This window comes from Hippichthys cyanospilos, chromosome 2, assembly GCF_059441005.1.
Source record: "Hippichthys cyanospilos isolate Australia breed blue-spotted pipefish chromosome 2, RoL_Hcya_1.0, whole genome shotgun sequence".
Classification (NCBI taxonomy): Eukaryota; Metazoa; Chordata; class Actinopteri; order Syngnathiformes; family Syngnathidae; genus Hippichthys; species Hippichthys cyanospilos.
Window position 1 is genome coordinate 19,746,839 of NC_142370.1, and position 22,224 is coordinate 19,769,062.

General features: G+C 40.9%; 2 protein-coding genes across 4 annotated transcripts in view; both read left to right on the forward strand.

The window, feature by feature from the left end:
• The first annotated feature begins 264 nt into the window (after positions 1–264).
• LOC148427752 (translocating chain-associated membrane protein 1-like 1) lies at positions 265–18,389 on the forward strand. Of its 3 annotated transcripts, none has more exons than XM_088407446.1 (11): positions 265–516; positions 1,690–1,750; positions 1,840–1,958; positions 3,551–3,667; positions 3,751–3,809; positions 3,927–4,011; positions 4,705–4,775; positions 5,267–5,371; positions 5,482–5,625; positions 6,123–6,283; positions 15,175–18,389. In XM_088407446.1, exons 1-11 carry the CDS (start codon positions 397–399, stop codon positions 15,279–15,281), a joined length of 1,149 nt encoding a protein of 382 aa, XP_088263572.1. In that variant the 5' UTR covers positions 265–396; the 3' UTR covers positions 15,282–18,389. The 3 variants fall into 3 exon arrangements, with proteins under 3 accessions (XP_088263572.1, XP_088263573.1, XP_088263574.1); XM_088407447.1 differs by lacking the exon at positions 15,175–18,389 and adding an exon at positions 7,882–11,958; XM_088407448.1 differs by lacking the exon at positions 15,175–18,389 and adding an exon at positions 7,885–11,958.
• A 2,613-nt stretch (positions 18,390–21,002) lies between these two features.
• Positions 21,003–22,224, forward strand: part of LOC148427753 (nuclear receptor coactivator 3-like) — a 49,210-nt gene continuing 47,988 nt past the window's right edge. Inside the window, exon 1 of the mRNA XM_088407538.1 lies at positions 21,003–21,110. The gene's annotated coding sequence lies outside the window, so the exon portion shown is untranslated. The remainder of the gene's footprint in view (positions 21,111–22,224) is intronic.

The window sequence follows — 22,224 nt, forward strand, 5'->3', positions numbered from 1 at the left end:
ATGAAACAGGAAAAATGTTTTCATGCTTACGGGATCAATATTAGTGAGTAAATGTGTCGCTTACGTCTTTTCCAAGCAACATGTTGTTTGTTTATAGTGAATATCCTAGGTAAAAACAACAGGATGCCACATAAATGGACTAGGGCAGGAATGACCATTATCTTGGATTACTTTACTTGTTTTAATGGACAAAGTGGTTAATATTTTCCTTGACACCCCCCCCCCCCCCCTCCCCCGATCACATGAGCAGTGGTCCAATGCGTGTAGAGACTTTGCGGTGCGATCAAATCTAACCCTGAGCAAATATCCATCGGCTGCTGCGCGGAGCAGAGCTAGCAGCGGTGCGGTTCGCTGCATCCCGGATCAGGAGGCGGCTGAGCGTCCCGCCTGTGAGTCATGGGTTTCCGCAAGAAGAACAAGAGCCCGCCGGTTCTCAGCCACGAGTTTGTGATCCAAAACCATGCCGACATGGTCTCGTGCCTGGCCATGATCATCCTCCTCGGCCTGATGTTTGAGGTACTGTGCTGTGTGGGTGCAAGCGTGTTTATTAGCCGGCTAGCTAACGCGGGGGTTTGTTAGCTCGAATGTCAGCACATGGATTCTATGAAGGGCCTAGCGTGGAAGTGATATTCGGAGTTATTTTTTAAAATAATTTTTTTTACAATCAATCTACTGCCACACTGTAGACTAAAGGTGTTGCATTTTAATGGATTCATTGTACAGACAGTAAAGAGAATGTGATTTGATTTCAGCATTTTAAAATTGAACAACTGCAGTTGAGTAACCATAAAAAAAAGGATAGGTGGGGAGGTAATAGATAGGCATAATGAACAGAAAAACGATAAAAATGAAGAAGACAATGAAACAACACCTTACAAGTTGCAGATAACCAGTGACTACATATCTAAGATGAGGAGTATATACACATCAATGGTATCCATCCATCACGCATCAATGTAATGCTGAACATTAATCCACACTATCAACATTGACAACCAAACCACCATATATTCTCGTAACCATTTTCTCTACTGCTCATCCTCATCAGGGTCACGAGCTTCCTCAAGCCTATCCCAGCTGACGTGTAATGAGAGTCAGGGTGCACCCTTGGCTGGTCACTAGTGAGTCACAGGCAGGCTTTGTGATTGTCAAGCTACCCGAAGTTCACTGACGTTGGCCCAACTTACCTGCTATCAGCTGTGAATTGGCGCCATCACTGTCAGCGCCTCTAAAATTTGGAATCACAGAATCTCCCCTGGGCCTCACATAATGAAACAACATTCACACCAATGTGAAAATTGGGGTGTTCGGTTTACGGAAGAAATGCGTGTTGTTGTTATTTTTGTTCTTTGTATGTTTGCTTGTTTTGCATGTGGCAGGAAACAGTGTCCAAAAAACATGGAACTCCACCCAAGAAGCCCTGAACTGAGATTTGAACTCCTAACTTAACATTTAAATCCCTTAAAAAACATTTACTTTTGTTTAAGTCATACATGCTGCTCACTCCCTTGTATTTTTGTCTGTTCACTCATCAGATTAGAGACATTATTTACACTTATTTTACAATTGATAAGGAAGTTACACATTGCATTGTTATTTTTAAACATTTTCACACTTAATGACATGTTCTGCCAAGCATGCTACCTTCAACAACTGAGTTGCTCAATTAACATTTTCTTTGCGTTCCAGGTTACAGCAAAGTTTGCTATTATGTTCATCACAGTCCAGTACAATGTCACACAAGCTCATGGTGAGTGGAAAGCTTGAGGTCTGGTGATCAATTCCTTTCAGTGTTAAGGGTCAGCACGCTCATTTGCTTTCATGTGTCTTTTTTTCCAGATGAAAAGAATGATCCAGTCAACCTTTACCAGTATGGTCCTAAAGATGTGGCAACTGTGTTTTTCTACCTTCTAATTGTTGTCATCCTTCATGCCCTGATACAAGAATATATTCTTGATGTAAGTATACAAGTTTTAAATCATATTTCCATATTTTGGTTACAATTAATTTTAGAATGTTGTCATTATTTTTCATCGACAATTATTACCTGCATAATGTCAACTGAAAATGACATCACATGTGTTTAGGGCTCAGGTAACAACCGATCATGTTTTCTGATTTTGTTGTGACTTTTTTAAAATGGTTGCTTTTAAAGGTAATCATTGTACATAAAAATATAGTGAAGTTACTCACACCAATTATAGACAAAATATATTTGCTCCTGAATATAGCACTGTTTTGCATTTGTAAATGGGATGTTCCGATCGGGATTCTATGTCGCTGTTTCCAATACTGATCATCCATGAGTGAGATCATCCATCCATTATCTTCTGCTTATCTGGGGTGGAGTCGCGGGGGCAGTAGCCTCAGCAGAAAGCCCAGACTTCCCTCTCCCCAGCCACTTTGTTCAACTTCTCCTGGAGGAAACCCAGGCCAGCCGAGACACATACTCCATTCAGCTTGTCCATAATTTCCTCAAGCCGTGCGGAAGTCGTTTTCCATGGCCTCACCAAACTGCTCCCACACCAGAGTGCCTTGGCGACCGACAAAGTCGCACTTCGCTTCACCAGCCGGTACCCGTCAGCTGTCCCACAGGACAAAAAGGCCCAGTAGGATCCCTTTTTCAGCCTGACGGCATCCCTCACCGCTGCTGTCCACCAGCTGGTTTGGGGATTGCCGCCACAACAAGCGCTGACCACCTTATGGCCACAACTCGGATCAGCAACCTTGACATTGGAGGCGTGGAACATGGTCTACCCTGAGTCCCCAAGGACATGGGAACAATTCTGCCAGAGGTTTGATTTGAAACTTTTTCTGTCAAGAAATTCTCCCAGACATTCCCCAGCAGACCCCCACGATACCTTTGGGTCTGCCAGGTCTTACCGGCATTCTCTCCCACCATTGGAGCCAACACACCACCGGATGGTGATCAGTTGACAGGTCTGCCCCTCTCCTCACCCGAGTGTCCAAAACATGCAGCCGCAAATCCGATTATACGACTACAAAGTCGATCATCAAACTGCGGCCTGGGGTGTCCTGGTGCCAAGTGCACATATGGACACCCTTATGTTTGAACATGGTGCTTGTTATGGACAATCTATGACTATCCCAGAAGTCCCGTAACAAAGCACCGCTCAGGTTCAGATGGGGGGCGGGAGGGGGGGGGGGGCGTTCCTTTCAATCACTCCCCTCCAGGTCTCACTGTCACTACGCACGTGAGCATTGATAACCCCCAGCAGAACGGTGGCGTCCTCATACCCTCCAAGAACTCCAAACTGTTGTTTGGTGCACAGGCAAAAAAAAGCAGTCAGGACCCATCCTCCCACCCGAAGGCGTAGGGAGGCCACCCTCTTGTCCACCGGGGTGAACCCCAACCCCCCAAGTCGGGGGCAGTAAGCATGTCCTTTTTGCCTGTTTTTTTTTCTTCCTCTAGAGTCAAATAGTAAAAATTTTAGCAGTTTTACAGCAAAAACAAATGAAATGTCTTTTTTTTTTATATTATTATTCGCATACGCCGTGCCAATTTTAATGTCTTCATCTTTGGTTTCAGAAAATTAACAGACGGTTGCATCTGTCAAAGACCAAACACAGCAAGTTCAATGAATCAGGGCAGTTGGCAGCATTTTACCTCTTCTCCTTTATTTGGGGCTGCAGCATCTTGACAACGGTAAAAACACATCATTTTTATTGGTTGTAGTGTATCTTAAAATAATCTCTCTTTTTTTTCCCCCTATCCTTTATTTATGGTAGGAGGACTTTGCAAAAAATCCCACTTTCCTTTGGGAGGGATACCCACACACTCACATGGTGTACGTAAATCTTTCGTGTTTATGTCACACTTTATACTTAAAAATAAAAAAATAACCCATAGCATAAAATAACCACCTGCATACAAATGATTGGTACCCAGTCTGTCTTCTGCTCAGATTTCAGGTCAAGTTTTTCTACATTTGCCAAATTGCCTATTGGCTCCATGCGCTTCCTGAGCTGTACTTTCAAAAAGTTCGCAAGGTAGGGCTCATTTGTTGAAAAAAACAAAAAAACTCTGTATGTTTGCCTATTGTATAAGTCCTAGTCTCAGTGAGGATTTGAAGGCCGCTTGATCCACTACAGCATGGGTCACCATCACCGTGCCCAAGAAGTCGCACTTGGATTCGAAAGGTTTGGTGACCCCTGCACTTAAACTGTTCCTTGTGACGAGGGCAGTTGATTTTGGAGTTGGCAATTAACTAATGGCCGTAGTCACTTAACACCCGTTTGCAAGTGCTCATTTTACCTCAAGAAAGTATTTGGTCCCTGGGACTCACAGTACTGAAAAACCATGGGTTGATTCAAAAGGATTCAATTCAAGCAAAAATTATTTCTGCTTCAATCTATTGATGCAAAGAACAATCACACAACTTCAGTCTGCTTTGCAAGGCAGACTAAAAAAGGGAAAGTGTTTTGCTTCGTAAGAAACACACCTTTCCCCCCTAAAATAACATGTGGACAACGGCTACTCTTTGAAGTTAGCTATAAATGTAATAACTTTTACATTATAAAATAAGGTTAAACAAAAATTTAAAAAATGTTGCCCAAATTATTATTTCTTAATAATTCTCGGTGCATTTATGACAAACATAAGATGGGGGAGGGGGGGAATGTTCCAGCTTGAGTAAGTAGGCAAGTCACTGATCCGTTGTCTGATTTGTCTCCCGTCTCCAGGAGGACATCCCTCGGCAACTCTACTACATTTGCCTTTATGTTGTTCACATTACTGGTGCCTACATCTTAAAGTGAGTAAAGGTATATTTATGTTATCCACAATCTGATTTTCTTTGAATGGACCCAGGGCGGCTGCACTACGGCTTTTTTTTGCACATGCCTCTCTTAACTTTAAAGGAGCAATATTACAGTTTTAATTAAGACTCGGTCTAAATTGTTCTTAAGAGTGGATGTGTGTGTGGATTGTGCATGATAGACAGAGGTTAAACGGACACAGAGTTAGGACAGAACATATTGCATCTCCAATCAGGAAAAAAATGCTCTGCTTGCCAACCAATCTGAACAGCTACTTAAATTCACTCTACAACATAATGTTTCAGAGCTAATGGACTGATTGATTTGTCATTTTGTGAGCTATGACCTGTGTCAATTGTCTTTCTTTATACCAGCGCCTTCTAATAAGTCACTTTATTATGTTTATGAGACCGATAATTACTTGTAGATTGAGCTGGAAATCAGTGAAAGTTTCCCTGATGGTCCTTGCTTAATCTTATTTTTTCAGCCTTCACCGACTGGGTGTTGTGTTGCTGGTCCCTCACTACTTGGTAGAGCTACTGTTTCATGCTTCACGCCTCTTCTACTTCAGCGATGAGAACAAGCAGAAGGGGTATTATTCATGCAGCGAATACATTTTTAGCAACCTGTTGATATATTCTCCATTGTCCTCAACCACTTTGTGTAATGTAACACCATTCTGTTTTTCTTTTCCTATGACAGTTTCACACTTTGGGCTTTGCTTTTTGTGATCGCTCGCCTCCTCACGCTCACTCTGTCAGTCCTGACATTTGGCTTTGGCTTGCCCAGGACAGAAAACCAAGGCTTCTCCCTCGTGGAAGGAAACTTTAATGTACTCACCATAAGGCAAGTTACGTGGCGGTTGGTCTGACAAACTTATCATTTTGTGTGCAAAACATTTTGTGAAATATTGGAAAGATTAGAAAAGTGCATGTGAGTGATTTTCTCTTCTTAATCGAATTTAGCAGATGTCATTAAACCAGTAATGGGGATTTTTTTTACAACACCCCAATTGCTGTGCATAAAACACCTATAGTCATGACTGCACATACGACAGTGGATGTGCACGCCCATAAAAAATTGTGATTACATTTGAACCGTTCTGACTGAGTTTGAACGTGTTGGGATGGTGTTAAACCAAAGTCTTAATCTCAGTATGAATTAACAGTGACATTTGATACTGTGCACTCATTTTGTCTCAAGTTTTTCCAAGAAGAAATTCATACACTGTCAGTTTGACGCAGTTGTCAGATTTCTCAGCTAAACAATGTATTTTAAGTTTATAGTTTTACTAAGTTTCAATATGAAAATATAATGTTCAAGTGTGTGGTATGTTCCTATAGGATGGCGTGTTTTGCAGCCATCTGCCTGACTCAGGCTTGGATGATGTGGAAGTTTATCAATTTCCAATTGAAGAAGTGGAGGGAACATAGCCAGAACCAGGCATCAAAGAAGAAAACAACCAGCCCCAAAAATAAACCTCACAAAAGGGAGCTTGTAAAGGGTGAGTGGGTCAAAACCTCAGCATCTAGTCCTTAGCAACAAATTGCCGCTTTTCCATCAGCTCCAACAGCCCCACAGCTACCCACTACGCTTGGCCGAGTACTACACCACACTGCCTCCTTTGCGTTTCCATTTTCATTTCTATTCTAAGAGGTGACCAATGGAATGGTGTTTGTTGGGGCTTTAAAGGGTGTGTGTGTAATTTTTCGCATGCGCCTGTGGGAGCTTTAGGGGCATTACGGTAAGTGCAGCAATACACACTCCTCTGGCTGTGGAAGTATAACAGACATAGCAACCTCTGGAGGGAGTGCCACCCCCATGTAAAATAATTTAACGTTAACTTGACCTACGATTATATTTAACACATACTGTTGGTCGTTAAGAACACATTTATTTGCAAAATTTTGAAATTGACAATAATTCCATTCATTCATTTTTAATGAAAAATGATGTAAAGCTTACATAATGTCCCTTTAAGCCCATAGTAGGGTAAGGTCCTGCTTAAGGGACCAGACAACGCACCCCTCAAAGACTATCCTTGTCCACAATTGGCTGGCAACCAGTTCAGGGTGTCCCCCTCCTACTGCTAGCAGACAGCTGGGATAGGCACCAGCAAGCCAGCGACCCTAGTGAGGATAAGCGCCTATAGAAAATGGTTGGTTGATTTTCCTTGTCTGGATGCGGGTCACCGGTGCCCCTCTCTAAACCCAGGCCTGGAGGGCTGGGGTTCCGAGAGGATTGTCTGGGCACAGCCTGAAAAGACATCATGGGTCCCCTTCTAATGGGTTCACCACCCGTGGAAAGGGTCAAAGGCGTCAGGTGAGTGGAGGGCTTGGACCAATCCCCGTGTATAGAAACCTGCTCTTGGGACATTACATACACTAAACACATTTTGTGTTTCCCGTCAACATTGAGCCATTCTTAGAATTTCATATGTACTGTGGCTTAAGTAGTGTCCTTGTGATTTTGAATGTGGCACACAAAGCTCACTCCTAATGCTCAGTCATTTGAATGGAAAGCTCGGTGCCATTCATTCCTTCCCCGGAGCGGGTATTGCAACCGTTGGTCAGGGGTGCGGCGAGACTCAGAAGCACCCCCGAGATTGTTCTGAAAGGTCTTTCCATTGCAACCACGCCTTACCAGAAAAGCAAAATGGAAATGTGAACATTCACGGACAAGCGAGACCATTTTGATATGGCGTGGTGCTTATGCAAAATTGGCAATAGTGGACAGGCTGTATAGGATTTTCCATTGAGGTCCATCTAAGTTCATAGAAGTGATTTATCTTTGAAGAATAGTAAGTGTTTTAGTGCTAATGTAGCACTACTTAATTAATCTACCAAGTTGTGTTTTATGAATGCCATGAATTGTATCAAATATTGCGAAAAGGCATCGGCACTCATTGCTTTTGCACCAACGGGTGCTCGGTGTAGAAGAAAAAAAAGTCTAAAAAAGAATATACAAAAGCTCGAGGTAGGGATATTAAAAAAATTAAAAGAAAGATTCCTGTCCGTTTTACTTGTGGTGTATGTGAAATGTTTTCTCTAATGTGATGTATTAAAATCTGTTTTGTTTTGTTTTGTTTGACTTTTTCACCAGCAGGGGCTACCAATGGAATTGTGAAGCCTGACGATAGAGTATCACCACGGGCGAGAAGAGTTAAAAACTCATGAAGATGTTACTGTTGAGAAAAATCTGGTGACATACTGTATGTTCCATACACCGCTTATAGTAGCAATGTGTCTACTGCCATGTAAACAAAACCACACTAAGAAACCTCACATAGGCGTCTCTTTGGTATTAATATTCACTTTGTAAGATACCTACTGCGTCTTGGTAAATTATTTCTTTGTTGGTTTGCAAGACAGACGTAAGTCTGACGCTTTAAACCAAACAGATTTGACTCTTCAAAAAAAAGTGTCCTTTTGTGTACAACCATGATTCTATGAGTTTTTGTGACACAGAAGGCCCACATTTCAGTTATTTAAACTACAACTTAATGTGAAGTGCTAATTTACGCTTAAACTGTACAGGGTTGATTGGTTGTATGTTTATTAGTTTTTGTTTGGGCCTTAATTAGTTACACTGACCAAACAGGCTGCTGGGTCATGTCCCAAAAGCAATTATTGCACAGCTCTAGAAATGATGATTTTGTCAGGAGGGAGAAAAAAAGCAGTCCGAGTCATCATTGTGGAAAGTAGTAGTGATGTTCAGGTACTGTGTAAAAGCTGTGACCTAATTATAATTTATTGCCATTGCAGATGGTCAGTGCCTTTGAAATCCAACACTGATTGAGGCACTTTTTCATGTTTAATCTACAAACCCCAGTTCCAATAAAGTTAGGACATTGTGTAAAATGTAAATAAAAGTAGAATGCAATGATTTGTAAATACTTTCTAACCCACAGCATACACAATTACTGTAAATACATCACAGAATACAAACATTGACAAGATATTTTATCTTGAAAATGCTAAGTATTTATTTTTATGTGTTTATTTGTTTGTTTATTTATTTGATGCTTGCAACATTTCCAAAAAAGCTTGGACAGGGCCAACAATAGACTGTCCACGTTGAGCATTGCTCAAAAAAACACCTAGTTGGCACATGTTATTTTAGATGTAACCAGTTCCCTTTCAGTGGTAAACAGATTTATTGGAAACAGAAGCGTATCATGAGTGGGTATAAAAAAAGCATCCGTGAAAAACTCAATTCTTCATGTTCTAACAGTGTGATTTTGTTGTAAAAGAGTGTCAGTATTAGACTGGCTTGCCAGCAGTCCTGACCCGTCTCCCATTCAAAACGTGAAGCACAATAAATTACAAATGAGACATGGGGCATGTTGAGCAACTGACATTGTGCATCAAACAATTTCACCTACAAAACTAATTCTGTTTGTGTTTTCACTTGGTGAAGTTATTTTTTATAAAAGGTGGCACTGACACAGAACAGTGGAAATTATGTGCCTGTCATACAGAACATATTGCAGGCATCAACTTCAAAACGAGTCAATAACAGAGTAAATAAAGTATCACTTTAAATATTAAACATAATGTATTTGAGATGTATTGATTGCAGTTGAATATACTGGCTGTTTAGGGCTTGCAAATACTGCATTGTGTTTTTATTTCAATTTAACACAATGTACCAACATTGTAATTGGGGTTTGTAATTATCACGAGCCTGGTTCTCAGCTTCACCCTGCTCTCAAGGGGGCTGCCACATCCTGAAGCAAAACTGTTACCCTTGACACTTCGTGGTAGTCATACAGTAAAACGTAACTATCAGCATGAGCAGACACTTGAGCAAGAAGGCTGCAATTCTGTGTTATTGTATTGTAACGTCAATGCATGTTGGTTTGAACACACAATGGCTAACTCCTACCTGTGCTGTTATGTTTTCTTCTCTCTCTCCTCTCACACTCTCTCACTCTATCTCTTGCTCTCGCTTTCTCTCTCTCTCCCCCACAAAGACAGACACAGAAGCATTCAGTGGCCTTTCTGTAACTGCTGCAAGAGGGTTATTTATTTCGATCAGACAATGGTTATTAGAACCAGCAAACACAGCGCTACATAGCAAATGTGCTCAGTTAATCCAAACAATATAATCCTTATTCAAGTGTCCTTATAATGTCGGTGGCCATATCACCTGTTGTACTTGCGTTTGTTTGTTCAACTTTTTGTTTCGCATTCTAAGGCAGTTGTGGCCAAGTCCGTTCCCGGAGCACCACAATCCAGGCCGCTTTAGAAGTTTCCCTCCAACCTACACACCCGATGCAAATGATTAGCTCATCAGCATGCCTCGCAAATTCTGATAACGACTCTTGATTTGAATTCGATGTGTTGGTTGAAGGGAAACATCAGAAACAGGCTGGATTGTGGAACTCAAGGACTGTATTTGGACGCCCCTGTTCTAGGGCATCAAGGAAGCAACTTTTCCTCTGCATCAGTAGTGGCCAAAGCCGGTCCTTGAGGCTGTGTTGTGGCCCTCGAGGACTGACTTTGGACACCCCTGCTCGGCATACTGTCCGTCCCAAGGGTGGGCAATTCCGGCCCTCAGGGTTACGAGTTCTGCTTGAAAATAATCCTAATCATTTGAATCAGGTGTGTTTGAGAAAGAAAGAGAGAAAACTGGAAAAAATGCAGGGCGCGTGCACTCGAGAGCCGGACTAGCCCAGCCCTGGCCTATTGCACTGTGGCGCAATAAGAAGTGTGTTTGTGTGTCTTCTGCTCATTGGACATGTGTGAATCGATTTGGCCTAAGTTAGGATGATGACAATGTGTTACTTACTGTACACAGTATGTTAAATGAAAAAAATTACAGCTTGTGCACAGCGCATGGATTGTAGAAGTCAGAGTTAATTATATCCTGCTTCATCTGGCACCCCTGCAAACTGTAAAACATGCTTAATCACATGTTTCTGTATGTTAAAGACTACTTTGTGCAAAGGTTCCACTTGCTAAATGTTTCTGTGTTTGCACAAAGCATGGACGACCTTCTCTTTTTTGCTGTGACAGTGTGGGGGTGCTTCACGAGGAATCACTCAAAGAGTTCTGTTGAATATTATCTGCCCTCACAAGGACAATTGGGCCAGTTAAGAGAAGGCATTCATGAGTGATTTGGAGTCTCAGTTTAGAAATAAAACAGGCAAGAAATATAAATGACAATTCCGATTGCTCCTTCCAGTTCACCTTATTGGGAATTGAGCAGTCCAGTTGGAGTTCCAATAGAGGTCTGTCGAAGTTATAAAAGGAACCCATAACTAATAAGAGTCAGATTTTAAATCTATTTTTATATTGGGTGTGTCTGTTATATTATTGTTACTGTAAACCGTTTGAATATTTGTTTTGGATTCAAAAATGTTTAAATCCAGGAATGACGCTTGCTGAAATGTTAGTGTGGTCATATAATGTAGTGTGGGTGTATTTTTAATTGAATGACCTTATTTGATATGTAGTTGGACACAATTCCATAGTCATAATCTAAATAATCACAGCTAAATATTTTGAGCAGAGATGGGCATTTTTTTGTGCTCAGGGGTTGCATTTAATGTTTAAAAAGTATAGATGGACAAGGTCAACGGCAATTGGTAATTTGGAATTTATCTAAAAAAATAAAAAATTCTAAGAAAATATTATGTAATACTTTATTATTGTAATTATTTAATCCACAAATAGACTGAAATAAATAAATGAAAGTTTACATTTCAGTATTCCGGTTATTTTGTTAAATATGTGGATTATATTAAATTAACAATTTAAATGTTGGGTTACCTGAGATGTAGAGCAAAGCAAGGCTGATTTGACCCAGGGATCAAAAATGTTTCATACCTGGTTTTGAGGTGTGCTCATCTGCAATTTGGCTTTACAATATGAACTTCTAGGTGGTCCAGATAACAAAATATGTACATTATAGTTGCCCTAAATGAAACAAACATTTGGCTTTGTGTTTTGGAGCTATGAATTAGAAACACTTGAATAAAATGGATTGACCTTTTTTTTCTCCTGTTAACTGTAGCATATAGTCATAAATGCCTTTGTCCCTAAAAATTGTATTCCTTGATTTCTGTTTTATGTTGTTTGCCTGTTATGGAATGATTGTGCAATTTCTTTTTTGAATATGTTGTCTCTGAAATGGCCTGATGGTATATATAAATATGGAATATATTTATGTAAATTCTTGTGTGTTCCAATCACATTTTGTCACTTTAAAAAAATGTTTACATGAAGATTTTTGTTCGTTACACAAGTGTTTTGACCCAGGCTGAATCAGTTTAACCCTTCCACTACCGATTCTTTTTCGAAAAAATAAAACTTATGGCATATATTAATTGTTTAACAGTATAAGATACTAGGAAAACGTGTTAAGTTCTCACTTCGATAGATTAGGTCTATAGTAGCTACCATATTATCACTATACACGAAAATACCATTGAAACCGTAGAGCCCAAAGAATCTTGATACGTACAATTAGTGTCAAAGAAGTGGAAATTACTTTGTTGCCAATTAAAACATCTGCACGTATAAATATGTACCTACAGACCACCGAGATGGTATACTCAGTATTTTTTTTGGTGTACAGTATACTATACTGTATCCCATATACAGTCTATCCCATATAGACCACGATACTTGTACAAAAAAACGTCCCAATAATTATCACCAAACGCCTACAGTATATAGTAACTAGTGTAATCTGTAGTAATACACATATATAGCACAATCTGTAGTAATACACATATATAGCACGTATTATCAATGCATTTCCGCAGTACCAGATTGTTAATTCACAAAAAAATGTACAACGCAATTTACTGTCCCTTGTGGATCGAAAAATTGATAAATGGCATGAAAATCTGTATATGGATGTGTAATGAGCCACGGGGATGCCATTTTATTTTATGTTATTGCTACAATTCCTATACCTACTGCGATATTTTGAAAAGCTGTGGGACGGATTGTCCCAACAGGAGTGAAAGGGTTAAATCAAAAGAACACAGTAGTTTTTGGGCAGTTAGCTCATTTCTGATGTGGTGATAGCACCAAGGATGTCAATTTTATGCGAAGGAACATGACATTTGGAACCACATTATCCCCGCGGGTTCTTAATATTTTATTGTTCGTCTTAATGTTTGTTGTTGTTGTTTTTCTTTTCAAATGTAAGTGTATCGAAACTTTTGTCCATATGAACCTTGTAATAGGCTGACGACCATTAACTGGAGTGAGGATAAACAAAAAGAAGATTGACATACTGTATAACTAAATATTAGGATTTCTTGGTTACGGCGTGGCACCAGGGGGCATTGCTGAGCTTTGTTTGCTTGGCGAACAAGCGATCTGCAGGGATATCGCAGCATAAAGCACTGACTTAGTTTGATTCCGTTGATTAAGTACTCAACTGACAATCAACCAAATCACTTGACAGTTATCATAAACTTAAATTTGGGCCTGTTTTTCGCAACGTTGGCCCTGATCGCACGGACCTTGTGTAACCGGACTGCTGTGACACCAACATGACATGTGTATTCTTCTATCGTGAGAAATGAGTGTTCTCGTCAGAAGAGAAGGGGGGCACCTGATGTTTCGCGCATACGTTGTGTTAGCTGCTCCGGAGTAATGGCTTTTCTTAGACCAAACAGACAGCATGATGAGTCTTGTAATAGGCGAGGAGGAAGGCTCCAATTCTCCAGGGTCACCACAAGGACGGGAGTTAACAGACGCGTTCTCCATAAAGCATACACAAACTCATCAACAACTCCAGCATAAAAAATGTGGAGTGTTCTGTAATTGAGAGGCAAATAATCCAGAAGAAAAAAGTGCGAAGAGAGTCTTTTTCCGTATGAATTCACAACCAACCAGGATAAATCTTTCTGTTAATTGTCAGTATTAAGTGTAATTTCCATATAAATGAACTTCATTAATAGCAAAGTACTTTCTTACTTAACAAAGCTCATTTAAAATTCTGTATTTAATAAGACATGTAATCCCAGACTTGCAGACAAATAGCCACCAATTAGTTGGGAAGGATCGTGTGCGTGCGCAGGTATGTGCGTGTAATCTCTTGTAAAAGATTGTATTCCTCCAGCATTGTTTTCATTGATTGTCTCAGATGAGCAAATTGGGCAGCAGCTGCTCTCCGAGACAGCCCCCCCCCCCCCCCCCCCCCCCCCCACACACACACACCCCTTTCTTTCCGCGCAGTGTTCTGTGAAGTGCAGAAGGGATCTGACCTAAGACGCTCATGACCTCGCGGCTATTTGCGGGCCAGCAGCCCAGAGTGGGATGTTTGAGGTGGCCAATAGAGCAGGTGGACAACGTTGAAGGACAGCATACAAGGGGTGGAAACATCTGGAGGCGTTAGAGATCTGGGAATAGAAAAAAGACGGGAGTTAAAAGGACAGGCTCAAGGAAGCGAGGGAAGGAAAAAACTGACTCCATCAGATTGAACAAGTTCTGACAGAAATAAACAAAAGAGTTCATGTTGCCAGTTAAAGTGCACAATTCATTTCCTAATCACTGTTTGTCCAAATAGCCATTCATTAATCAGTTACAGCAATTATGGTTAATGGTTATTGCCTTCAAAATGTGTGTGTGATTGTGAGTGTACGTACTGCAACAGTTGTAGCCTAATTAAGACAGAAAGATTTACGCTGATAGAACTTATTATAGTGAACTGCTTTCAAAAAAAGAAAAATGGAGATTCCCTGTGTCTTCGTTTCGCCGTTTAAACCCTTTTGCTATTTTGTCAGATCCTTTGAGATTCACGTCAAAGCTATTTCACATCTACGGAAAAGCAGTGAAAGAAGACATAAGGGAGCTGAAATTTCACCCAGATGGCGACAACGTGTCAGAGTTCAACATAGCACTGCCACACTACCAGGTTCATTCCAGTACATGGCCACTTACAAATTAAGCTCATTTAGTTTAGTGAGGAGCTGCTCGGAGAAAGAGTGGTTAGCATGTTCGGCTCACAGTTCCGAGTCCTGAGCTCAATTCCAGCTCACTCCGGACTCTCTGTGTGGAGCCAGCATGCTCTCTCTGTGCCTGTGTGCACAGAGCATCAGGGCAGACAGCTGGGAAAGGCAGCAGCAAACCAGCTACACTTATAGAGAGGATAAGTGGCTATAGAAAATAATGAGTTGCAAACTGTCTGCTCTGGAGTCGGACTACTATTTTTCAGATATAAAAGTAAAAAGAAAAATCACATGGGTTCCTTTTTGCATCTGTTCATCATAGATATAATGGATTCACTTTTATGACCTCAAGCAGTTTGATGGATTGTGTTAGCGTTAGCGTTGCAGCTAAATGCTAAAAAAAAGTTTAGCTTGGGTGCCCGGCATGGAGGGGAGGTGGTGTTGAAATTGTTTTTAAAAAGTGATACTTTTTTTTTTAGGGCTTTCTGTTCCCATGGAGTCTGCGCCCCAGACATGGACTACTACATTAGCCACAATCTCCAAACTGATTAAACAGAGATCCCCATCCTGCCTGTTTTCTCCTTAGGTCAACACACATGATTTACAGTAAATGATCAGGATCGACAATAGGCTTGCTAATGGGACAATCATTTGAATTTGGTGTGTTTCGAATGAGAGAAGTTGAACGCAGGCAGGATATGACTCTTGAGGAACTAGAGTTGTTGTTTTTTGTTTTTTTTGATTGTGTTTGTTTTATTTTTGCTGTATAGTCTATACAGTTTTTCATGTTTTATATTTCTATTCATTTTTAAACATGTTTTTCATTATATCCTTATTGTTGTGTGGTTTTAGAAGTTCATTGTTCCTTTATTATTTCGCAAAGTGATTCCTTAGATTTTGTTACTTGGGATTTTTTAAGCATAATAATTTTTTGTTACAGTTCACCCACAGTACTGGGGTAGGTTGTAACATTAGCATACCGCTTTGTACCTGAAATTTATTTGCTTAACCTATGATGGTGAAGTAGATGTCTTAAATGTACATCATTTATACTTTAGCAGACAAATATGGATACTACAACATGTCAGATTTTGAGACGTGTAGCATAAAGAATGACTGATTTACATGGACTCAAACAGTGTTTCCAGTGTTACAAGCCTCTCTCCTTTACCGCACTCTTCTTTTGTGTTGAGTTTGCACTGGGTTCCTAAATTCAGTTTGACAGATGACAACGCGCAGATATTCCAGTGATGGGATTTTTTGACGTTCATGTCTATTTCTCCGCTCGAAATCACTCAGGTTGGGTGGGCGGTTCGGTTTAATGCAAATGAGCCACCGCCCACCCTGTCACCCTCTACTACCGGATGTGCCAACAATGTGAGAAGAACATCTGTTACCATGACTACTAAGGGTGTCACGAGGGAGTGATTACTCATTGAGTGAACTGCATCTAGCAGTCTCTTGTGTTTGTGATGCATTTTTACCGAATCCATATGAATGTTGACATGGTAATGACAATATTTTTTTGTTTTCGTCTTTTAAAAATGTATTAGCACAAATAAAGAGCCAACCCCAAAACACCAACACATCTGTTATATTCTTACCCAGGTGGATTAGTAATATCTGACACTTGTAGTCTTACGAAATCCACTGCCTTGTAAAGGTCTTCAAATGAGCAATTTCACCTCACTATCTGTATCCACATGAGGTTCTATCAATGGTGATACTGAAAAGTGTGTTCATGCATTTGCTGTTGTACTATCTTCCTGAAACCTCACCTCTACCTGTTAAGAATTTTAAGCAGCTTCTACTTCTCACCCTCCCACACCTCATTCTACAATCTCCAAATCCCTCGCAGGATGAGTATCAACAATGAATCCCACATAGGTAAATAAAACACACAGTGCTATTTCATTCAGAAATGAAACCTGAAACCTTCTTGGCCAATAATTCTAACATGAATATTGGATGTTCTAAATTCTTGAAACCTGAATTTCTTTTTGAAGCCAAGCACCCTTGTTACTACTATTCTTTTCATGAAGACAAATCATTCCACAAAGTTGCTAGGTGTACTGTCTAGATTTGAACCCAGCTACCTTGATCATCGTTGGTGCGATAGTATTCAAAATGAAATAATAATGATTTGTTTAGGGATCTTAGCTGACTTTGGGCAAAAGGCAATGTTTTATGCTATACAGCATGTAGGGTGATTTACATGGGACAACACTTCCATTTACCATAATTCTCACCATTATTATTGGCATCCATTCATTTTTTCCTGATCTGTACAAAAGCTTCAGAAATAAATGAAAATGTAACAAATTTATATCATTAGGGTCTTTTGGTTGGATGTTCAAAGGAGTTTAACAAAGAGACCACTTGTTCAACTTGCGTTTTGTCATTTCAAAGAAAAGAAAAGAAAACGCAGCATGTGAAGCTATAATGAGACCCTCTTTAACATTTGGTTGCACACCCTTCGGCAGCAATGACAGCTTACAAGCAACGTTTCTTGTAGCCATCCATAAGCTTCTTGCCCTTCTCAGATGGTCTTTCCCGCTTCTTCTTGGAAAAATTTTCAAGCTCATTAATGTTTGCAAGTAGTCTTTTTCTCATTTGCAAACTTCAGCTCATACCAAAGATTTTAAATGAGATTGAGATCAGGACTCGTTGCTGGGCATTTTACATGAGTCCACTTTTTTCCTTTTCAACCACTCCTGCGTGCCTTTGGATATGTGCTTTGGGTGTTTATCTTACTGGAGGAGCCGTGCTCTTCAACTCAAAACAGGTTTTCTCACACCGGGTAGGACATGTCGCTTTAGAATGTTTTGATCATTCTCCGATTCCTGTGATACGATCAAGGCCTCTCGTACCAGATGTCGCAAAGCAGCCCTATAGCATTATGGATCCTCCACCATGCTTAACTGTTGGAGGTGCGTTCTTTTCCTTGTAGATTTCATTGCACAATCTGAAAACAAATCGTTAATGTGCAGAAGGTTAATGGTTTGTCCAGGAACTCCTTGGCAAAGAATGGTTTGTCCAGGTACACCCTGGCAAAGAATAGTGGTTCCTTTTTATGTCTTTTCCCCCGCAAACGTGTCTTCCTTTGCCTTCGTCCATAAAGCACTGTTTGGTGTGTGGCGAATGGTACTTGCTGAAAACATAGCCCTTGACCGTTTGCTTACAGGTTTTTGGATATTAGACATGGTGTTTTCATCACTGTTAGCGTCAACATTCCAAGACTTATGTCATCAGTTTTCTCATTTGCCCATGTCCATGAAGGTTCTTGACCGTTTCGTGTTGGTGAATCTTCTTGATACCTTTAAGCACTGTTCATACAGCAATACCAAGGGCTTTGGAGATGACCTTATAACTGTGTTTGTGAATTATCGCACTTCTGATGTCCTCAGACAGTTCCTTTGAATTTAGCATCGTGACAAAGGAACAAGGAATAGCAGATGTTTTTTTTTAAAACATTTAAATTCATTGATTCATATAACCTGACCACGGACAGTTTATCAAAGGTATTTGTCATTAGCGCCTTACCAAAGATGAGTCACAAGGTGATTCTGTGCTGAGGAAAGAGTACCAAGACCAGTGGCACAGCATGCTTTAATGTTTTGTCTTTTTTCTCCCATTGTTTATTGTTTAAAATTGCTGTAATGTATTTGCCCTTTTGTGTGAAAAAACAAGCTCTCAGTTGAAATAAAATGTTTCACTCGACACTTTTCTTTCATAACGTATTGCGCATTATGTAGATTAACTTCCTGGCTGACAATAACGGTGAGCGGAACTGTACATCATTGCTCAATGGGAAGAGAACCCATGTTGCCTGCACAGAAGTTGGGTGAGTGAACCACTACACCATCCATGGACAATTCATTACTTGACCCACAAAATCCAAGGATACTGATCTAACGCGTAGCATGTACCATGCACTGAAACCTGCCTTTTTAAAACATGCATTTCTGATGTAGAAATGCATCAAATCAATTGTAGTGAAACTTATCGTTACTTTGAAGTCTGTAGAAGGCACCAAAAGGCACCTTTTCAAAAGTCTGTCTCAACCTTATAAAAGCTTTTTGCGTAATTTTGCTTTTCAAGAACAGTAACATTTATGAATCCCTCGTTGGGATCTCGTCTAATCTCCTTTTATTCTTCCTGGCAGACCCTTTCATTTTGCCTGATGAATTAAGCCTGCCCTATAAGGCTAATTACTTTAGACCTCCAGCACAACCTTATTCCAACATTTCCTTACTCTTTCTAGTCCTTTAACTTTCTTCATCACCAACTTTCAGAGGCACGTTTGCGCAGATGTCACACTACTTTAATAACAAATATTCTTCTCTTTTTTTTCTTTACTTTTTGTCTTATTGGCATTCTCAGCTTCCCATCTATCGGAAATAGGCGGCATTTATCATTATCTGTAATCTCGTCCTTTACTGACTCAAAACTACATGCCTCTATCGCATCATCTTGTCCCGATTCTCTCCTGCCCTTCTCTTTTCGTCCTCTTGCCTTCATACTGTCAATGATACAACAGGCTATATTGACTGTGTGTGTGTATGTGTGTGCGTGAGTCTGTGTGTGCATCTATCCAGCTATCTGTGCTCTTGTCTGCCTGGTATCACCATGACGACGGATTCTGCTGCTGTCTGTCCCTTGCTTAGTGTATCTTGGCAGCAGTCGGGCCGCTGTGTCGACGCGTCCCAATTCATAAGCCACCTGGCAAAGACGTCAGTGCTCCATGCTGGAGTCGCCAGCTCGCATATGGAGCCTGCATATGGGTCTCATCTTTAAGAGATGGTTGGCCCGAAGGAGCCGCAGTCCCTCCTGTCAAATATACACAGCCAGTTCACGAAAGGCTAGCGCTGGCTTGGTGAATGACATTTTCGGGTACGACTTGTTGTCTGCCAAGAGTTCCAATTGAAGAACAAGTCATTGTGTACCACTTGACAATTAGAGATGAAAAATAACAGACAGGTAAATCATACACTCTGATTCGTTTCATATGTTAAACTACATTTATTTGTTGGTGTTACTTGACATACGTAAGACTTTTGCCAAAAACGCATTGAGCTGATATTCATTTACAGAAAGACATATCATGCAATGATGATGAGCATCATTAATATCACGCCATTTCATGTGACAAACAGAATTCATTTTGTAGCTCAGTAAATTAGTCATACAAACCCAGTATCAGACATGCCAAATGATTGCACACGATCGGTCTAAAAACTATGATTAATGAATCACATTTTTCTTTTTCTTTTTTGCCTTTCTATGACAGCGATGTGTAATGACACATAATTTAATGCCATTCCTTTATATGGCAGAGCGTTCAGTTAACCAGTTGTCATTCATACAACAGAATACGTCATAGCTTCCTGTGACTATATCAGCTTTGTGTTCAACGAAACAGCTACAGATTTCAGTTGAGTAAATACAACTGTGAGTTGAGGCTAGGTCATCAGTTTCAATTTTCACACATTTTATGATTTTTCTCTTTGGGCATGAGATATGGCCTTGAGGTTTTTATGATGTAAAGTAGGATCCTTGGCTCAGTAGTAGCGTAGAAACAAATGAATCAACAGATGTATAAACACGACATACATTTCGTTTTCAGTCAATGAAATTACACTAACAGCACTTAACGGGGTCAAATGCAGTCGATTAAACACAATGACGGACAGATGAATAGCTCACGAGATGAAGTCTCATGTAAAAGAGCAATAACTAACTGCAAAATATTGTTTAATGACCCTTTCATCACATATATTTCAACGATCACTAAACAGTGGGGCAGGACAGATAAAAGCCTCGATTATATATTTGAATCCACCCTTTGCATAGTCTTTTTTTTCCGTACAATTTTATTTGAAAGAATTTTTGTAGTTACCGTGTCCTTTTTTCACTTTCAATATTGTGGCCTAATTGAGTTTAGACCAGATCGTTATGATTGTTTATCTGGAAGATGCTGTTAGGTCAAAAAGTCGTCTATCTCATTCTTGAATTCATTTCTCTAACCAAGCCAGGCATTTGCAAAGTCTGGAGGTCAAGTGAAGGTTCACTCCTTGTCACCTTTGGCCGACCTGCAGAAGTCGCTGACACCCGTCTGCAAGCGGCGAGACAGACAGCGAACGCCCCCATTGAGTTTCACGCCTCCCCTGCTTTCTCCGGCGTGGTGGTGTGGTCTATCTGTAGTCACGTTCCGGGTTGAACAGCAAGGTTGAAATAGCGACGCTTTCGCAAATAAACTACAGTACCCACAACCGCCCGCGACGCCTCAATTTAAAGAACTGGCTGCGTCGGGCTCCGGGAATGTTTTTCATTTAAACAAACAGTGCCGAAGATGGCGGAGAGTTAATGGTTTAAAGACGAAATTATCGATCCGGCGGAGGGACACGTCTACAAGGTAAGGCCTCTTTCTGCGTTTTAGGATATTCAGACACGATTTTCTCCAGACTTTGCTTCTGTTTTGCGGTGTGATAGAGGACGGAAATGCAGCCCACTTACTTCTGTTCCCTGCGGCAGTGCACACAAATTGCTCTCCGTGTACTGCGGAGGGCATAGTGTACGCTCCTTTAAATGACAGTCATAATTCCATCTCGGACGTGCATGCAAAAGTGTACTCTATGTCACGCAACAGGGACGATTAAGCAGATACTGCTTTATTTTTCTCCGAGTGAACTCACGCGAGCAGGCTACTTTACACACAGAAACGCAGCCGGTGGCAAGTGTTTCCGCTTAACACGTCTGGAAGTTTATGTTTAAAAAGCAAGCACACACTCGACCGCCGTTAGGTGAGATGTACTGTAAGCGTTTGACAGCGACGGTGGGCTGGCAGCTGTCGAGACTGTCTGTCTATTGCATAGTAGCGACGGGAGGGAGCCAAATGCTTGCTGATCTGATGAGTGCACGCACAAGACAGAGACACCGTGCGCACTGCTTGGAGAGCCGTGAGGCTGCGTTTTGCTGGTGCAAGCGTGCGATTTGGGGGAAATTATATCGTATCTCTGCAGGAGTGAAAAGCAGAGTGTGTGTGTGTGTGCGTGTGTGTGTGTGTGTGTGTGTGTGTGTGTGCGCGCGCGTGAGGGGGGGTACTCAAAGTACACGTTTGTACTAGCAAATAACAGGCAAGTATCTGAGTGCAGAGTGCAGGTTCTCATTTCCCCCGGTATCCCTGGTTTGTCTGCTGTACAGTAAGACAGTCGCTCTCCCGTCTACTGAAACGCGCCTGGTTGTGTATACCTCTACAGGGGGCAGCACAGCAGCCGTGCGCCGAGAATTCGCTTAACCACCAGAACTGTATAACTGCGCGCAAACCACCGTGCCGTGCCGAATGATCTCACGTGTGCTGTCTGCTCCCCCCGTTGACCAACCATCCATCTATTTTCTTGCAAAAGAAAACATCCGTTTAAAGGATCTTTTATTTGGCACGATGCTGTTTAATACAACCAGTAAGTTATAATAGAAGAGAAGCACACCTAGATCAAATGTACAGATATGTATCTACGTATTTAATTATT